The sequence below is a fragment of the Abramis brama genome (assembly GCF_963993115.1).
Source record: "Abramis brama genome assembly, chromosome: 18".
Lineage (NCBI taxonomy): Eukaryota > Metazoa > Chordata > Actinopteri > Cypriniformes > Leuciscidae > Abramis > Abramis brama.
Window position 1 is genome coordinate 4,742,311 of NC_139980.1, and position 20,550 is coordinate 4,762,860.

Sequence of the window (20,550 nt, forward strand, 5' to 3'; positions counted from 1 at the left end):
TCTTATAAACAGACAGATATGCAATGAACAGTAATTATACAGTCTATAATGTTAATTAATCACCAGTCGGACGGCATCGCAGTGACCATTTCATATTTGCATCGATGAACTTGGCGTCTCGAATGACTCTGACAACCGCAAAGATCCACTTGGAAAAAGCAGCTAATGCCGAGATGATTTACCTCTGCTTGTCGGCGGCTGCAACGCTTGGATGGTCGTGAGTCCGAGTCGTGCAGAACACTTCACCCCGGCAGCAGCAGCTGGACTGCGGGCTCGATTTTCTCCCCGCGCCGCCGGTGCTGGAGTGAGTTCGCGCGAGGACCGCGGCCAGGGCTCCGGGAGCAAGAAACAAAACAAAAAAACAGCCGGTTTCGCTGGCGCGCAGACACGGTGCCAAACTGATCCGCACCCCGGGGATCTAATTAAATGGCTAGGCACGGGGGCGTATGGTGAAACGTTTATATATTTCGCCTAGGTATGCAAAACGATGTAGAGTAAAACACCCACACAGGATATCCGACTGTATCCCAAAATCTATTGCATAAATACTGCATGTGTGTGTGTGTGTGTGTGTGTGTGTGTGGATGGAGCTGGAAATCTCTCTTCGGTTCTTGGGTTTTGGAACAAACCCACTTGAACTCACTTGAAACTTGTTTGTTAAATTCCGTGGAGGATTGTGAGCTAATTTAAACAGTGTTTCCGATCCGGTTATTTTCGCTAATAAAGCAACGTTTATGAACTTTAGATTTTTTAACAGTTGATTTTATATTGTCAACTGACTTATAAGGAAGAAAATACAGCAGGATCGGTGTAATTTTATTAAAAATGTGTTGCATCAACTGTCCTAAAAGCCCACTGCACAAGCTCACTATAAATAAATTGTATCAGTTTCGTGTTTTTTTTTAATAGGCTTACATAAATAGCTTGTTTAAAATAAGTTCACTGCAAATTTTATTTCATATTACAGTAAGCTCAATTTACCAACAGTCGTCTTACAACCCCTTCTGCCCGCATTCAGCTAATGTAAAATCATTAATAGTAGGCCTATGTTTAAGAACTCAAATTATTTGGTGTTTTTTATTTATTATTATTATTCTTGCACAGAATTTAAAAAAAATGCGTTTAATTTATTGTTGTTTCGTGCATTGAGTTGATTCGCCTATATTCGTCTTTATTTATTTGTTTATTTATTTTTTCTTTTGAAAATGCATGTCACTGTTCTTTGTGGTCATTTAGCCTACTCAAAGCTATTCAGAAGAGGGGGGAGAAAAAAATCATATTGGATTTGGGTGTTGAATATGTATCGCAACCTGTTCGGGAAGCCACTCAAGGTCATGGGACGAAAACTGATGTTGGTTTCGCACTGCAGAAATACACCGAAAGCATGGCAGTCATAGTGTTATGTGGTAAAAATGAGGAAAATACGGCACATTTATGAGCATAGCTACTCACAGAGCCTATATTATCACGGAAATCCGTTTAAATATCTAAAGCATGGCACGAATATAGTTATTGTCTATCTATTATAGAGCGAATATTGTCCACATTAGTTTTATATATATATATATATATAAATAGCCTAATAATAACATGTTGACGTGTCAGCGCGTGAAGTTTTGACTTTAAGCTGCAGACTTGACTAACTTATTGGTTTAATACATTCAATTCCTTACAACGGCAAAAATATTTATAGAAAGGCGAAAAATGTCGATGAGTAGCCTACTATAAATTATTTAGGAATATACTCTCAGTATTTAAAAAAAAAAAATTACACTGTAAATTGTGATAGCTAGCTGCTTTTTACATGTAAAAACATCTAACGTCTAAAATCTAGACATTTAAATGCATTTGTTTCTCGTTTAATTCAATAAATTCAAAGTCCAAAATAGCAGATTTGACAGTGTGTGTAGCCAAACCCATTATATATGAGCCTCATATAGAAGTTTCAGAAACTGTGTGTTTGAAAAATAAACGGGATGCTGATGTATAGACTTTACAGACCAGGACCTCATTCTCAGCTCACCAACAATAGGCTGAAGAAAAAGCAGGATTTGTAGCACTTTAAAGTAACTTTTTATAATATTTAACAAATCATTAACAAATATTTCTTCAAAATGTTTATGAAAATGTCATGGAAAATTAAGAAAAAAAATCTCCAAAAGGCCACATATCTTCAGACAAATAAAGCTTAGTAAACTCTTAGTCTATAAAACCATGTATTTATCAAAGAATGATGCAGATTCAGAGAACATCTCAAAGCTGTGTTCAGTCATGTGTAATCAAAAAGAAAATCATTTAAAAAGTTATTTTATTTGAAATTATTTAAATACAAATAATATATATTTTCCATTTACAATGACAGTTTCTTGTAAACAAAAGTGGCAGATACTGTTTACTAGGCAACTCTCCCCTTTCTCTGGCCGGTGAGTTTCTCTGTGTGTGTTCGGAGACGTTTCTCATAATCTGTGCGCTTCTGTCACAGCATGAATTCTGAGGCTACAATCTTTTTTGGAGCTATAATACTAAAATTTCTATTTATCTGTAAAACCTTTATTATTTCATAAAATTGGTTGTGAATGTGTGAGTTACATGCAGCCAGAACATGACACTTTCCCTATGTCAATAAAGATTACATTGTGTTTATGCTAATGAACACGAGGGGAAATAAGTCAAATAATTTTCTACGGATGTTTGCAATTTTCCAAATGTAACTATAAAATACATACATTATTGGGAACAAACAAGAAAATCCAATTTCCTGTCATAAATTCATGATAAAAAATTTTAACAATAAATTGAAAGATTATCATTTCATTCGCATTTCTACATTTCAAATAATTTCATATCAGTCACTTCACCTCTCCCACTGATTGATAAATAAAAAAACCAGACTAGTATTTTCACAACCACTAAATCAGCACTTCCAATACGCTGTCAGACCTTCCACTGGTGCAAAATAACATTTAAATGGAACGAAAATCACATCCAAAAAAATCTCCCATTAATTTTAAGCCATTTAAAAAAAAAAAAAAGATAACCTTACAGAAATAAACACTGACCCTCAATTATTCCCATCACTGGTGTTTTTCCATCCGAAACCATTTGCAATATTTGTGGCCACTACAAATTTTATACATTGAATAAGGCATTCATATTCGATGAGAGTGGAATGTAAAACAATTATATATTATATTAAAAAAATAAATCAAGCTAAACTATCAATAATTGAGGAATATGGGAAGCCAAAAGTCCTATATGTCATTTGATCATTTTTTTGGTTTAAATTCCACACACCTGTCTTTCAAAGCCCTATATGGCCAACAGATTGATGGGAAAAGACCTGTACTTGTGTGTATTCACGCTAGAAACGCACTCTTTGTAACAACTGCAGTCAGTAACAGTGGGGAATTTTCTGTTTCCAGTTCAAAAAGTCAGTGGGATAAATATATAAGGGGAAAAAATTCACATTTCAATATTCCAAAACTTGAATTGTCCTAGGAGTTAAAAAAAAAAAAAAATAGGCCATGTTAATACACAGTGGCAAGAAATCAGTCTACCTGTCTATTTGTGAAACAGCGGAACAATAGTTATAGGTAAAGCAACACTAAAAGTTAAATCCGGACTGAACAGTAGACCTGGCTGTGGAATGTCTGCAGTCATTTTAGTGAGGCTGAGACAACCTGCGCTCGTGATGCGAAGCTGGAAGAAGTTAAGATAGGTGAGATTTAGAAATGTATTGAATTTCCACACTTCAGGACAATGGAGACAATCTGAGATGCAACCCACAGTGCGGCTTCTTCTCGCAACGAGTCCTTGTGCTCACTCCACATCACACTCCACACAGCCTCGGAAAAGTGGAAACACCTGGGAAATCTAATAAACTACATAAAACTACAAAATGATAAGGTAGAAAACACCCTTGAAGCATAAACGGACATGACATTGAAAAATGACAGTCATGAGGTGTGTGATTTTTCAGCGGTACTCTGGTTTTTATTTTTTCTGACGCATTGGTTGGTCAGACATGTTTTTCGTCAAGTGGAGAGGAATATGAAACACAGCTGGATCCCACACACAACCACTGTGACATCCCACTGATAACGACTGGATGAACGCAGGGAAAGATAACCAACAGTTCCTTAAGTCTTGTTTTGATTGGCAAAATAAACGGTTCAGACAGATTTGTGATTCATGAGGGTTTTAAACAGGAAGAGGGGGCGTCAACGTCCTTGTCTCCTGTTTGCCTCCGGTGTGTGGCGGCCCAGAAGACGGCAATGGTCTGGGGCTATGTGGGTGCGTGGGAGCATGTGTGGGGGTGTGTGTGTGTGTGTGTGTGTGTGTGTGCGTGCACGCATGAGTGGGCACATGGGTGTATGAGCTGTGCTCAAGTTTGCATGAAATGACTGGATTAGTCGTTGTCTTCCTCGTCTTCCTCAGACTCCTCAATGCCATCACTGTCCTCTGGGTCATCCTCTTCTTCCTCAGTTTCTGGGATATCCCACTGCGGGTGGTTATCCAACATGGCCTTCGCCTCGTGAACCTCCAGCTAAAACCAAACAAAAAAAGATTAATTGGTTAATATATTGATTAACTGGAGTAACGGCTGCTGAAAATCCAGCTTTGCCATCACACAATTACATTAAAAATATATTAAAATAGAAAACAGTTCTATTCAATTGTAATAATATTTTTTGCAATATTACTGTTTTACTGTATTTTTGATAAGATAAGAGATGAGACTTCTTTAAAAAAAAAAATTTAAACATTAAAAATGAAACTTAAGTACAAAATTTAAATCGACCCCAGTGTGCGTATATTTTTGCATAAAATATTTCAACAAATATTTAATAAAAAATAATTTAACAAATAAGAAAGAGCATTTCCAAAGAAGAGAGAGTGAAAAAGGTAAACTGACCTTGAGTGGCTTGACCAGATCTAATCCCATGAATGAATCTGATTTGAGAATCACAGAATATTGATAGTTTCCGGTTTTGGATGGAGCGGGGAATTTCAGCTCAACCTGAGGCAAACAGGAAGTTTACATAATCATTGGTCACTTTGCACAACTCAATATGGAGGAGTAATTGGGAAATATGGGCTGATTTATGACCCTTTTGTTTACATCCTTGCATTCTCATGCTCCTCACAGAGAGGAAGCACTCAGCATGTCAGACAGAATTATGACAGGCATCTGGCTGTCCTGTAACCAGACAGAGACTGCAGTGTGGAGGTTGCCTGGCAACAGGCTATGGGGAAAACTGCAGCGCACACACACACACACACACACACACAGCAAAACACTCACTCATTCTATTATTCTTCCATTTAACTATATTATAATGGAACACCATATTGTGATTTGTTTTTGTTATTATTCCAGTTCTAAATGCCTTTGTTTTCCTATTGAAAGACTTGAAAAAAAGAGGGAAAACCTGGATATTAGGGCTGGGTATTGACACAAATTTCACAATTGATTCGATTTCGATTCACAAGCTTGCAATTCGATTCGATTCGATATTGATTATTTTGGATATCAGGTACAATACATGGCAAATTTCAAATCTCTTAATTAATGCTGTAAACTATGAGAGTCAGTGGTAGCCTATAGGCTTCATTAGCCTACTATAATATTGAAGGTAAAAATTAACTGATTTGTATAAAAACTTAAATTACACTTATTTAATTTTAGAGTAATACAGTTATATGAAATGTAAACATTTAAATGGTGGCTGTCATAAAAACTTGCTAGATTTATTCAAACATGCATTAAATATTGAAGAATATTAACAATTATTATGAATATGTATTATGGTGCAAATATTTAGCAAAATGCTCCAGAGTTACTTTTTCTAGCTGACTGACGAGTTTATGGTCACTGGATATGGTTTTTCTGAGGTAAATGTGACGTTACATGACGTTGTTTACAAGCCGTTTTAATGACGTCTTCCATGTCACATGATACGGATTTCGATAAGTTGTACTCTATCTTTTAACACACTTTCAGAAGCTCATTCATGTTTATTTCGCACTGTAACTGGTGTTATTAAGGCGGAAGAGAAGGTCATGTGCTGCCAAAACGGTATTTATGTTTTTAAATTTCGTAAGAAAATTTCGTTGAAATCTGAGACTTTGTTTCATATCAATAGTAACAAAGCACAAAGATTATTGTGATTTATTGGATGGGATGCGCGCAACAATGTTCCATTCAATCATCAACTGAACACAGGATGACTAATCGATTCTTGGGATTTAAGAATCGATATCGGATCGTAAAAATGAGAATCGAGAAATCGATATTTTTTACCCAGCCAAATTCCAAGACCACCAAAACAATGAGCAACACAATGTCATCCTTTCTTTTACCTCTTTCAACTTTCCTCAACAGAAAGGTGTGATAGAGCACAAACAAGTGGTAGTGGCCTCACCTCCTCGGTGTCTTTGAGCGTGCACACATGATTGGGCATAGACACCAGTGTCTGTTCCTTCCTATCTGCGATGTAGAGCCACCACCACTCCTGTTTCTCCTCAGGGAAGTACAAGCTGTAGACAGGGTGTGTGACCTTAGACTTGGTCTCCAATAGCGCCCTTTCACGACGCTGGATGCTCTGTTGTAGGGCCTCCCATTCCTATAGGAAAAAGACGTGCTGGTTATGGAACACTACCATCAGCAGTCACTCATCCAAGCGATTCGACACACACCTCCTCATCATCTCCGGCAATCTCGTCCAACTCCGTGTCACTCTGCTTGTCACTCTCCTCATCTCTCTCGCTGGGTGAGTCCTTATTTCCCTCTGCTTCGTCGGATTCACTGCCTTTATCAGAGAGATCGTCCTCTTCCTCTTTTGATGCAGCAACTTCCTGTGAACAAAGACATAAGCAATGGGATGAAAGATTTGTGGTTGCTGTCAACAATATCAGAAAATGTGCATCAAAGTAAAACTGACTAAAATGATTACACTACAGTTTGGGGATGGCAAGATAACTGTCTTAAAGAAGTCTATTATGCTCACCAAAGGCTGCATTTGTTTGATTGTGCAATATTATTGGAATAAAGCAGTTTTCTATTTTAATTTTACATTTTAAAATGTAATTTATTTCTGTAATGACAAAGCAGACGTTACTCTAGTCTTCAGCGTCACATGGTACTTCAGAAATCATTCTAATATGTTGATTTGGTGCTCAAGAAGCGTTTATTATTATTAATGTTAAAATTATTCTTTGATGAATGAACTGCATTTGGTCAAAATAGAAATATTTTGTACCACTATAAATGTTTTACTGTCACTTTCATGCATCAATTTAATGCATCCTTGCTTAATAAAAGTATTAATAATATAATTAAAAAAACGTACTAACCTCAATCTTTTGTACGGTAAAATTGAAGGTTATTTTTATCAAAATAAAAAAAAATAAAAAAATGTACCAGTGAATATATAGAAAGTTCTAGGTTCCTTACATTTCCTGCCACATTGCCATTGGCCTGTTTGGCCTTGTCTCCTTTCGCTTGCTGTTGGGCGACTGGTTTCTTCTTAGTCAGTTTCTTCTTTTTGGACTTGGCAGCTTTTTTAGCTCCTTTATTCTTATTTTGCCAAACTTTTGTTTTGTTTTTGGCATCGCCTTGCTGCAAATGACAAATTAATCATTTTAAAACGTTCAAACATGATAATGAGAAAATAGCGAGATGCAAATGTGTATTTTTAAATCGTTATAATTTTGTGTTTGATTAATGTGTAACTTAAAAGCATTACTACCTCCTCTGTATTCGCTTCCTCTGTAGATAGGGGTGTATTCTCTTCTTTCTCGAACATCTCCTAAACACAAATACAAATTTAGGGTCTCATTCATGAAACATTCGTAAATATACAAGTAAATATGTGAGTGATTTGCGCGTAAAGAGACATTCCCGAAAACTCTTCTCCTGATTCACAAATACTTCGTAAACGTCAGATTTGATAGTGAAATGTGTGTGTGGGTTAATGAATTCCAATCAGTCGTAAATGGGACGCGCGTGCACGCTCATTCTCTCAATTAACATAAATCCCGCCCATTAAAACCGACTGACAACTATATGCATCATATTATGACACGAAACGAAGGATTTCAACATGTCTTCTCAAAAGCGAATGAAGAAGAGAAATTTCTCAGATGCAGAAATTGAAGTTTTATTATCAGAAGTTCATTCAAAACGCCACATTTTATTTTCAAGCGTACATAGTGGCGTATCAGGTCCTAAAAAAAAGGATTTTTTAGGTAATAATGCTTTTACCTAAATGCTTTAGGTAAAAATGCTTGGCAGCATATTACAGATGCAGTTAATGGAGTTTCATCTGTTAATCGAACAGTCCCAGAAGTGAAAAGAAAATGGTTGGACATGAAGCTTGACTGCAACACTTGTGACTTGCGGACTTGAAAAAAAAAAATGAATAAACAGCGTGAATATAAAAATAAAAGAAAAATAAATAAAAAAAAGATTTAAAAAAAAAGACTTGCGACTTGTTCCGTTTGCAGATGCTATTACTGGCTCTCGTAATAAAAGTAAAAAGAAAAACCGTATGTAATTACTATATATAATATTTTTTCAAAATGCTGTGTAAATATGTATCCGATTAAGGTGAATTAAAATGCAGCTTATTAATGAGCAAAACGTTCGGATGTTAAACGCACTATTTACGCGTGGCTGGGACCAGGTGTAGATTTCTTTCGTACCAACTAACATTTGGAAAATACGAACATTTTAATGAATCCGAAAATATACGCCAGAACCACTTTACACACGATTTACACACAAATTCGTTCTGCTCGTGTTTCATGAATGAGACCCTTAGTGTACAAATTTACAATGTTGTTGTGCGAAAAGAATTCAAATAATCAAGACTTTTTTTTGGTAAAATGTGATTGTCTTACTGAAATTAATTCTCAACCAAAAAAACAAAAACCAGCTCAGCATTGGCCTCTTGTGGATGCCTGCTGCAACTGCAATGTGTGTACCAATCAACCACTATAGTTGAGCAGCACTACCCTTTTTCAAGTAAACATCTGGATGAGAAATGGTGGCCCATGAGATATTCTTGTAAATATACTACTTACAGACATTCTCTTCCTCGTCAAGGTAACCGTAACTGTGACGATGGATCCAGCTGTGATGTTATTGCTATCTTCATCGTCCAACACTGCAGAGCGAGGAAACATACACAGAGTTAAAGTCTTTAAATCACACATATTGTTTTTATTGAACGTAAGAGTGTACAAACGCTGACTAACAAACACACCTTGAAGTTTAGTTTCCATGGTGATATGGGGGAAGCTCGCGAGGACTGTCATGACCTCATCATACTTCTCATCCCCCAGGAATCTCAGCATGTTTCTCCTGTCAGAGTCCTTCAGACCGACCAGATCCTGCAACGTCCGCACCTTATACTGAGAATAAGAGAAATTTGCAAATTTGAAAACCATAGTTTTTGCATAGTAACAATAGTTTAAGTGGGGGTATGTAACTATGGTTTGTAGGGCTGGGTATTGACACAAATTTCACAATTCGATTCGATTTCGATTCACAAGCTTGCAATTCGATTCGATTCAATATTGATTATTTTGGATATCAGGTACAATACATGGCAGGAAAACAAATCGCTTAACTATGGGAGTCAGTTGTAGCCTACTATAATGTTAAAGGTAAAAATTAACTGATTTGTAGCTATACACTTAAATTACACTTATTTATTTGTATAATAAGAAAGTTATATGAAATATAAACATTTAAATGGTGGCTGTCATAAAAACTTGCCAGATTTATTCAAACATTAAATACTGAAGAACATTATAATGAATATGTAATATGGTGCATATATTTAGCAAAATGCTCCTCTCTAGAGTTCATTTTTCTAGCTGACTAATGAGTTTATGGTCAAATGTGACGTTACATGACATGTTACAAGCTGTTTAACTGACGTCTTTCCACGGTTGAAACACTGATTGAGCGATTCCATGTGACATGATACGGATTTCGATAAGTTGTACACACTTTCAGACGCTCATTCATGTTTATTTCGCGCTGTAACTGGTATTATTAAGGCGGAAGAGATCATGTGCTGCTGCTTCTCTTGAGCTGAGCCAGAGCGATCTCACGCCACAGCGCCAAAACTGTTTATGTTTTTGGATTTCGTAAGAAAATGGACTTAATTTGAAATTTAAGACTTTATTTCATATCATTAGTAACAAAGCACAAAGATTATTGTGATTTATTGGATGGGATGCGCGCAACAATGTTCCATTCATTCATCAAATGAAAACAGGATGACTAATCGATTCTTGAGATTTAAGAATCGATATCGGTTCGTAAAAATGAGATTTTTTTACCCAGCCCTACTGGTTTGTATTAAACTTATTATGAAGAAAAACAGCCAACACAATTTAGAAAGTGCAACTATAATTGATGTAGCAGATTCCCTCACAGCCCTAACTATTAGTATGCATGGATTTACCAAATAAAATGCCACAGTTTTTAATAGTTATACTATAAACAACAACAAAATTGCCCTATCAGATCCTTTTATGTGCTGTAACGCCTTTGAGAAAGATGTACCTTTTTAGAGATACAGTATCGGAGGTGCTCCTCTTCAAAATGGGGCAGCTGCAGGAAAGGAGACTTGGCCTCCTGCAGGCCTTGAACCACCATCTGAGACAGCTTCATGCAGTTCTCTATGGACGTCAGCCTGGGGGCCCGAAGGCCTGGAAAATCAAACACAAGCAACAAAAAAACATGTTTTAATCACGTGTGATACTTCATATGTGACCCTGGACCACAAAACCAGTCACATTGAGATTTGTACATTATCTGAAAGCTGAATAAATAAGCTTTCCATTGATGTGTGGTTTGTTATGATAGGACGATATTTGAGAATCTGGAATCTGAGGGTGCAAAAAAAAAAAAATCGAAACATTGAGAAAATCACCTATAAAGTCGTCCATTTATGTTCGCGATTGTGCTGCATTCACTCACAAAAATAAATGTTTTATATATTTACAGTAGGAAATATACAAAATATCTTCATGGAACATGATCTTTACTTAATATCCTAATGATTTTTGGCATAAAAGAAAGATCGATAATATTGTTGGCTATTGCCACAAATATTCCCGTGCGACTTGTGACTGGTTTTGTGATCCAGGGTCACATATACACTAGTGTTCAATAGTTTGGAATCAGAAAGATTTTTAAATGTTTTTAAAAGAAGTCTCTTTATGCTCACCACGGCTGCATTTATTTGCATTTTTATAAATTAAAAAGTATTACAAATTACAAGTATTAACAATTTTCTGTTTTATTTTATTTTTAAATTGAATTTATTCCTGTGATGGCAAAGTTGAATTTTCAGCAGCCATTACTTGCATTACTGGAATCCATGATACATTTATATTTCAGGGCTCTTTGATGAATAGAAAGTTCAAAACAACAACATTTAATTGAAATAGGATTTATATATATATACAGTGAGGAAAATAAGTATTTGAACACCCTGCTATTTTGCAAGTTCTCCCACTTAGAAATCATGGAGGGGTCTGAAATTGTCATCGTAGGTGCATGTCCACTGTGAGAGACATAATCTAAAAAAAAAAATCCAGAAATCACAATGTATGATTTTTTAAACTATTTATTTGTATGATACAGCTGCAAATAAGTATTTAAACACCTGAGAAAATCAATGTTAATATTTGGTACAGTAGCCTTTGTTTGCAATTACAGAGGTCAAACGTTTCCTGTAGTTTTTCACCAGGTTTGCACACACTGCAGGAGGGATTTTGGCCCACTCCTCCACACAGATCTTCTCTAGATCAGTCAGGTTTCTGGGCTGTCGCTGAGAAACACGGAGTTTGAGCTCCCACCAAAGATTCTCTGTTGGGTTTAGGTCTGGAGACTGGCTAGGCCACGCCAGAACCTTGATATGCTTCTTACAGAGCCACTCCTTGGTTAACCTGGCTGTGTGCTTCGGGTCATTGTCATGTTGGAAGACCCAGCCTCGACCCATCTTCAATGCTCTAACTGAGGGAAGGAGGTTGTTCCCCAAAATCTCGCAATACATGGCCCCGGTCATCCTCTCCTTAATACAGTGCAGTCGCCCTGTCCCATGTGCAGAAAAACACCCCCAAAGCAGATTTCTCACCTTTCTTAGGATCATTGAGACCCCACGAGGTGAGATCTTGCATGGAGCCCCAGTCCGAGGGAGATTGACAGTCATGTTTAGCTTCTTCCATTTTCTAATGATTGCTCCAACAGTGGACCTTTTTTCACCAAGCTGCTTGGAAATTTCCCCGTAGCCCTTTCCAGCCTTGTGGAGGTGTACAATTTTGTCTCTAGTGTCTTTGGACAGCTCTTTGGTCTTGGCCATGTTAGTAGTTGGATTCTTACTGATTGTATGGGGTGGACAGGTGTCTTTATGCAGCTAACGACCTCAAACAGGTGCATCTAATTTAGGATAATAAATGGAGTGGAGGTGGACATTTTAAAGGCAGACTAACAGGTCTTTGAGGGTCAGAATTCTAGCTGATAGACAGGTGTTCAAATACTTATTTGCAGCTGTATCATACAGATAAATAGTTAAAAAAATCATACATTGTGATTTCTGGATTTTTTTTTAGATTACGTCTCTCACAGTGGACATGCACCAACGATGACAATTTCAGACCCCTCCATGATTTCTAAGTGGGAGAACTTGCAAAATAGCAGGGTGTTCAAATACTTATTTTCCTCACTGTGTGTATATATATATATATATATATAATTTAAAGTCTTTACTGCCATTTTTAATCAATGTCATGCATTCTTGAATAAAAGTATTAATTTCTTTCAAATCAAAAATTCAACCAAACTTTTGAACTGTAGTGTATATGTATATGTATATTAAAATTAAGCCTTAGTCGATCAGTCAATATTTGAAAATATAGTTTTCAAGTTACCTCCTCTACTGGTTGCCATCATAGTGAGTTGACAGCCAACATTGATCATTTCCTGCAGTAACGCAGGGCCCTTCTTCACCACAAACCTTTGATCTGCAGAAGATACAAAACTACCAATTAATTCACATTAATAACCCTAAATGATCTGCAATGATAATTCAACATGAACACAGTTCAGTTAGCTCAACTAGCAGAGCGTGGCATTAGCAACGACAAGTTTGGGTTTGATTCTCAAGGAGCACACATACTTGCAATGTATAGCTTGAATTCTTTTGGATAAAACCGTCTGCCAAATGCATAAATGTAATGAATTGTATTAGACAGGTAGTTGTTGTGGTATTATCTTACAGGAATAAATGTTGACACTAGAGAGGTGTGTGTGAATGCATGCATACCCTCCTCTATGTTCTCAGAAACATCCATCCTGGCAAGGTGTGTAAGTAATAAGACTCGAGCCTTCAGGCTGTAGGGATAGCAGAACGGAGGCTCCTTCTTCTTAACATTAATGTTCCCCAGCTCCCGAATCAACTGCATAAAGGAACAAACGCCCAGCATTATATTTAAATTGTAATCATTATCCAAGAGCCCTCTTCGGCACAAAACATTGCATATAAATGTTTGAACGTTTTACCTGGGGAACTTCTATGTTGTCTGTTGGTCTTATAATGGCCTCTTTGTTACTACGAGGATCAAACTCAAATGCTGCCGTCAACACCATCACCAATCCTGTCAGACAGAGAGAGACTCAGTCAGAGGAATTCCCCAAAGGAAGTCATAAAGTAGCTTTCTGAATGGTGCCTTCACGTCCTTCTAGGTGTTGCACTTACGTTTCATGTTCATATTAGGTGTTTTGTACATAAAGTGCATAAAAAGCTGCGTTGTGTTGATCAGGATCTGATCACCACTGTAGCGGATGGAACGGTACCACCATGTGCCCTAAACACAAATGCACACATTAATATACGGATTATCAGAATATTATTTATTTATTTAACAGGGAGCATACAGTCAAACATAGTTACAATACTGATGCACAGCATATAAAGTTTATAGCTAATGCTAATTTTCAACTCCTGTCCCTGGTTGGGCATTTCTAAGTACAATATAAAACACACACACACACACACACACACTCACTCACTCACTCACTCACACACACTCACTCACTCACTCACTCACTCACTCACTCACACACACTCACTCACAACAATAATTAGAAATGGTTACAGTTTTGGTTTGCCAATCAATTAATCAAAGGAAATCAATTAAAGGATTTCTATACTACAGTTTCTAAAATGCCTGTACAAAACGACCCAACAAGGTACACTACTGTTTAAAAGGTTATTTTTATTTTATTTTTATGAATTCATATCTTTTATTCGGCAAGGATACATTAAATTGATCAAAAGCAACAGTTAAGTCATTTAAACATCGTTTTCAACATTGATAATAATAAGAAATGTTTCTCGAGCACTAAATTAGACATTAGAATGATTTCTGAAAGATCATGTGACACTAAAGACTGGGGTAATTCAGCTTTGTCATCACAGGAATAAATACAATTTTAAAATATATTAAAATAGAAAACACTTATTCTAATATTGTGTGTAATAATATTTCACAATATCAATTATTTTTGATCAAACACATCAGGTGAACATAAGAGACTTCTTTCGAACACATTCTAACTTTTGAACAGTAGTGTACATGTTTTATATTAAATCTAATGTCTAAGTTATGGATCGCCACTAGAAGACTAGCTTACCACAACCACAGGAAGGATGACCATAAAAGCCAACCCATAGACCAGCAGCACCTGTGAAAGGCACACGCAAACAGGTTTTGCCAGTTATTGCACTCTTGGGGCATTTATATCATTTTTAGTTGACTCTTAAAATGTGGTTAAAACTTAGCTGGAAAAACTCACCAGCATGGAGTTTTTCTGGTCAACAATCCACGCAGGAAGAGCAATCCCAAAACTCGTCACTGATCAAGAGTGAAATGAAATCGAGATAAAATGAGATTTTTTTTCAGTTTAGGGAACACTAAATAATCAATCAAATTAACAAGTTAAAGAAATCATCACCTCTTGGGCCATCAGGGTTGCCATATGTCTCCCAGTTCTTCCGTGATTCCTCGTTTGTCAAACTGTGAGAAAGTATGAGCGTGGAAAATGATTAAAAAAACTGATTATTACATGCACTGCCATATTGACAAGTAATAGAAAGGTGCAGCGATTTGTCTAGTTCTTGCAAGACGTTAAGTAGCATTTTACTGGAAGAACATAGAAGGTCCATCCATTGATCATTGGTTAAAAGATCTGTCACATTGTATTGCATTGGAAAGAATAACCTACAGTATAAAGGGCAAACTAAAAGATTATCTTTTTATACATTTTCTGGAAAATAACCAAATATCGATACAGGCAATATTAGATATCTCTCACTCCACTGATTGATATGATGTGTATATATGATGTGCTTACGTATTTGAAAATATGTGGACATGTCTGTCTTAGCCTTTGTATAATAACGTCTATACCTGTGTAACTGATTTTTTGGATGCTGAGGGTGGGAAGATAGTTAAAATATATATAAAATGTTTTGTTTTTTGGAAATGTTCTTGTTATGCTCCATGTTTTTCAATAAAAATATGTAAAAAAAAAAAAATAGAAAGGTGCAGCGTGGGTATTTCAAGAAGATTGAGCATTTAATTCTGGCACAGTGGATGACATTTTTATGAATAGCTTTTTTATGAATTGTATTGTGCAAGCTAAAACAACACACTGCAATACCAAGATTGACTCACACAGAAAAATTAGTTGCCACAGCCATAAATAACATGACATTAAATTTCAAAGGCAACTATGAATAAAACGTGTGGCGGCAGGAGTCTTACGCTGAGTAAGCTTTAGCCAGCTTCATGAACATGGCCTCATCTCCACCTTTATCAGGATGGTGTTTTAGAGACAGAACTCTGTACTGCTTCTTAATCTCAGCAACAGATGCCCCCTAAAGAGGAGCATAATGGATCTATTAATCTTGAGAAGTAGTAGTTTGGAGATTAAAATGACAAAGAACAAGATTAACAAGAGAGAAAGCAAGAATGTCGTCCTTACCGCGTCCAAGTTGAGGACCTCATAGGGGTTATACTCCTGGTACTCTCGATCTAATTTAGACACCTTATAGGCCAGGAAAAGAAATACTGCCCACCCAAACAACAGGGCTGCTTTTCTAAAATGACAGAACAACAACAAAAAAGTGGATTTTAGTTTGTAACAACAATTTACAATTAAATCAGAGCTGCCAACTCTCATGCATTTACTGTGAGACTCACGCAATTAACACTTTTCACACACTCTCACGCCACACATCCATTTTCTCACGCACAGAAAAATCACGAAGCAAAGAGGACACGGAGACCGACAGACTAGACAGAGCCGGTTAGTTATGATATAAAAAGAAAATCTCAGCTCTCAGATTCTGTCACTTTTATTACGAAATTTGCCGTTTGTAAATGTGACGTGACAGATCCCTAGCGGCACGTGAACCGATCATCTCTACTAGCTAATAGTAAATAAAACACGAATGAACAATGTTGAAAGATACAGTCAAACTTACCGAAATGTATATTCATCATACATAATATCGATCAATCAGTGTTTTTCATCCGCGGAAAGGGCCAATAAAACAGCTGGAGAACTATTATGTCACATAACATTTACCTCAGGAAAGCCATTTAATGACCATAATATAGGCATGTTGGCTAGAAGAAAAGAGCTATAGAGAGTATTTTGCTAAATATGTGTACTATATTACATATTTATTATATTTTTACTTATATCATTAAATAAAGTTATTATAATAAAAAACGCATTATTTAACACCGGGGTGGCGGTCCCGCCGGCTTTGGCCCTTCATCGCTGCTCGCAGCTATATATATATATATATATATATATATATATATATATATATATATATATATATATATATATATATATATATACACACACATTATATATATATATATATATATATATATATATATATATATATATATATATATATATATATATATATATATATATATATATACACATACACATATATATATATATATACATACACACATATATATATATATATATATACACACATATATATATATATATATATATATATATATATATATATATATATATATATATATATATAAATAATATATAATATATATATATATATATACATATATATATTTATTTTTTTTATTATTTTTTTTTCTTGAGAAAAACTAACGCCTATCTTGTGTACCTAATATTTATGCAAATTAGTCAATATTAAATCAAATCACAAGAATTTAACTGAATTGAAATCCTGAAATTTGTTTCAAGCAATAAAAAATAAAAAAAGCGTAGCTTACCAGAAATTGTACCATATAAACATGTTGTCACTAAACCTAATAAAATTCAGTTTAGTTACTAAAATGTTTTGACAATCACAATACACTTACTGTGATGCAATATTGTTATTTTTACCCCCTTCCCCCTCCTCCTCCTCCTCCCTCCTCCTCCCCCCTCCTCCCCCTCCTCCCCCTCCCCCCTCCTCCCCCTCCTCCCCCTCCTCCCCCTCCCCCCTCCTCCTCCCCCCTCCTCAATCTCACTCCAAGCTAAACTCAAAAGGTGGCAGCTATGATTAAATAGACAGTATATAATGTATATGTAATGGTGACTAAATAGCCAAAAGAGCAGATTTAAACCATGAAAGACAGGATGTCTGAATACTCCATGCATCTGAACTGATCCAAGCTTTGTGCTTTAAATAGTCGGTGCAGAGCTTTGAAAAGTGTCTGAGGCCATTATTTTGTTGAAGAATTAATAATTTCATAAGTTTTGCACCACTGTGCTGCATTGCTGAGTTGTCACAGCAATTTACAAGAGTACATTTGAATCTGCCCATTAAAATCAAACAGATCTAGATCACTATATGAAAAATCAGAAATCAAATCAAATAGTGTGATATCAATAAACAAAAACTTACAAAATCATGAAATAACTGCTGTCCTAATGGTGAATCGTAATAAAAAATAATGTTTTCAGAATACCTAATACATCATATGTTAATATATTAAACAATACATGTTTTTTTATATCCTTTAATATACTTAACATGCATAAAGGGCAAATAAATTTTTAAAAAGTGCATAATCATAAACAGATGCTGTTGTACAAATTGAGGAGAGATCCTCTGACATGATTGTAAAGCACTTTGGGTGTACAGTAGTACATATGAAAGCGCTATATAAATGCCTCAGTCATTCAAATGCAAATGTTCCCCAGTGCACACTGTATACAAACAACTACTGGTCTGCAATAATAACAATCTATGCATGTTAAAAACGAAATGCAAAGACAGCAAATCAAGCTAAATGAGATGAATTCCCCTGAAACGCACCATTTTCACAGAAACAATCACTTACTTAAGTGTTGGAACAACGCTCTGCTGTGATTTCATAAGCCGAAGGCGATACCACAGACATCTCCCATGGACTCTTCGTAAACTCTTCAACCGCAATTGCTCTGTGAATTAATTTAAGTAACAGACACGAATGAGAAAAAACAATTGTGCAATGAAATCTAATCCTCACTCACCATGCAAACAAACATACAGCTGATACATACAAATAATAATGCTGTGGTACATTGATATATTTCATTGGAATGAATGCTTGCCATATTTACAGTACACGTGCAAGAAACAATATTAGTCTTAGCATGCCCAAAAAGCATGGCAGTACTATGGTACTTTTTAGTTTAGTGGGGTTTTGCAAACTTGGCATGGCATTTGATATTTTTATCTGAATGTGACCCTCTTACATTGAGAGCCATATTACAAAAGCTGCCTGAAAATGTACAAAAATGTTAATGTTATATAACAGAAATGAACAAGACAATGATTTTTGTGAAATCAAACCATTGTTAACAATATCTAGACAGAGGGTTTTATACGCAGCCGCACACACACAAAAATTAAGCTGTAAAAACCAAGAAACTATAGTTTTTCTTGAATGTTGCTTGTGTTACACACTTCATTCTTGTTTGCACAGCTGAACACTTGCACTGTTTATACAGCTGTTTATACTCTTAAACATAAATGTGTTTTGTCACTTTAGGCATTTAATTTTAATTATAAATTTGTACCCTTTACCTGTCAGTTTATTTTTGTGTTTATGCAGAAACTACATGCCATTGCTGCTGGATTTATTGCTGTGAATTTGATCAAGTTTGACTTGACTTAATAGCATGTCTATCTGTTGCATGTAAACAGCATGTAAATGAAATAAACATGCAGTTCATGAAAGAGCACAATTCACAAGAAGGTGAAAAACACATGCTTACAAATTAGTGGGAGTGGCACTGAATGCCATGCAGACGGAATATATATATATATTTTTTTTAAATCACTGCATTATATTATATGATCAGATCAGCTGAATGTGTTTGACAACGTAAACAAATGAGGACATACGAAAACAAGCCAAGGACCACTTCATTTAACGCATGTAGCTGATGTGTGATGGTAGCAATGCTCAAATAGAAACCTGAAAAGCCTTATTTTTATCTGTATTAGGATCCGTTACTGGAAATATCCCACCTAGTCTAGTTGATTTGAATAAGGGTCAGCTGCTAATGCCACACATTAACATTCTGGCGAGCCCTTGGTGTCATTAATGGATTTACTCTCGGCATTCGTTTTATTAAATACAGAAAAGTCAACAAATATTCCTCGCAGAGAAGGCAATCTGGTGATCAGGGTGATCAGCAAGCGACAGGACACTGGTTAGCTGGTAACGTTAGTGCATTAGCATATGGGGCCTTACCCGCATTCTGATCCCGGGGCCAGAGGTAATAGGTGGCTGGGATGACTATTAGTCCCACAAAGGACGTGAGGAAATAGAAAAAAGTGTTGCCACTGTCGTCGTACTGAAACTGCTGTCCAGCCATTTCGCAGCGGCACTAATCCCCGATTTTTTCTGCCGCCTTGCCGCCGTACCAGTCGCTTCACTGTAGGACTAGACACATATGCGGGAGAGGGAAGCCAGCGTCCACGCGCACTGTCTGCCACGATAGCTATTGTTTTCAAAATAAAAGTCCCCTGTGTTTTGTATTATTTTTATTAAGACTTTGCCCGCAGTTGATTATGTAAAAAATAATTTTTAAAACGCATTTTATTTTACAGTACTGCGATTGTTGTTGGTAGGATGAAATATTAATATATTTTTACTCTTAGCACGACATAGGCATTTATTGTGGCGTGTTAATAACGCCTCGCCGCTTGCTGTCGTAGCTCTGAAATACGAAAAACCTGTGCGCCGTTTTCAAGGAACAGTGTACGTGTTCTACGCGTGCGCGTTGTAGTATTACTTGTTTTTACACAATTTGTATTTTTAGTTGAAACCCCTGATTTTAAGTTTCTATTGGCGTTTAATTTAGCGTGCTAAACAACAACCTTTACAGACATTGGGGCCCTCACACTCTCAGCCAAGGACCCCAATACAATATTATATAATAATCTTTTTTCTTTACCAGATTTGGACCCA

The 20,550-nt window shown here is 36.1% G+C and overlaps 2 protein-coding genes across 3 annotated transcripts in view; both read right to left on the reverse strand.

Moving 5' to 3' along the window:
- scml4 (Scm polycomb group protein like 4) overlaps window positions 1-535 on the reverse strand; it is a 36,743-nt gene extending 36,208 nt beyond the window's left edge. For both annotated transcript variants that reach the window (XM_084090758.1, XM_084090757.1), the window contains exon 1: window positions 183-535. The gene's annotated coding sequence lies outside the window, so the exon portion shown is untranslated. The remainder of the gene's footprint in view (window positions 1-182) is intronic.
- Window positions 536-2,291: 1,756 nt separating this feature from the next.
- On the reverse strand, window positions 2,292-20,084 carry sec63 (SEC63 homolog, protein translocation regulator). Its single transcript, XM_084091197.1, has 20 exons — window positions 19,831-20,084; window positions 18,430-18,529; window positions 16,073-16,187; window positions 15,853-15,965; window positions 15,041-15,102; window positions 14,882-14,940; window positions 14,720-14,770; window positions 13,782-13,890; window positions 13,586-13,680; window positions 13,350-13,482; window positions 12,955-13,047; window positions 10,583-10,728; window positions 9,270-9,417; window positions 9,088-9,170; window positions 7,752-7,811; window positions 7,457-7,621; window positions 6,700-6,858; window positions 6,426-6,626; window positions 4,916-5,020; window positions 2,292-4,546 (listed from the first exon to the last, which is right to left on the reverse strand). The coding sequence occupies exons 1-20, from the start codon at window positions 19,952-19,954 to the stop codon at window positions 4,409-4,411; spliced, it is 2,259 nt and encodes a 752-aa protein (XP_083947323.1). The 5' UTR covers window positions 19,955-20,084; the 3' UTR covers window positions 2,292-4,408.
- Between the last annotated feature and the right edge of the window lie 466 nt (window positions 20,085-20,550).

Excerpts from the sequence above, each read along its gene's own strand:
- sec63 (XM_084091197.1), bottom strand. The coding sequence starts at position 19,954 with ATGGCTGGACAGCAGTTTCAGTACGACGACAGTGGCAACACTTTTTTC. Across the intron at positions 14,941-15,040 it reads CAACCCTGATGGCCCAAGAG|TGACGAGTTTTGGGATTGCT; the intron begins GTGATGATTTCT and ends ACTCTTGATCAG. Across the intron at positions 9,418-10,582 it reads GATACTGTATCTCTAAAAAG|TATAAGGTGCGGACGTTGCA; the intron begins GTACATCTTTCT and ends TCTTATTCTCAG.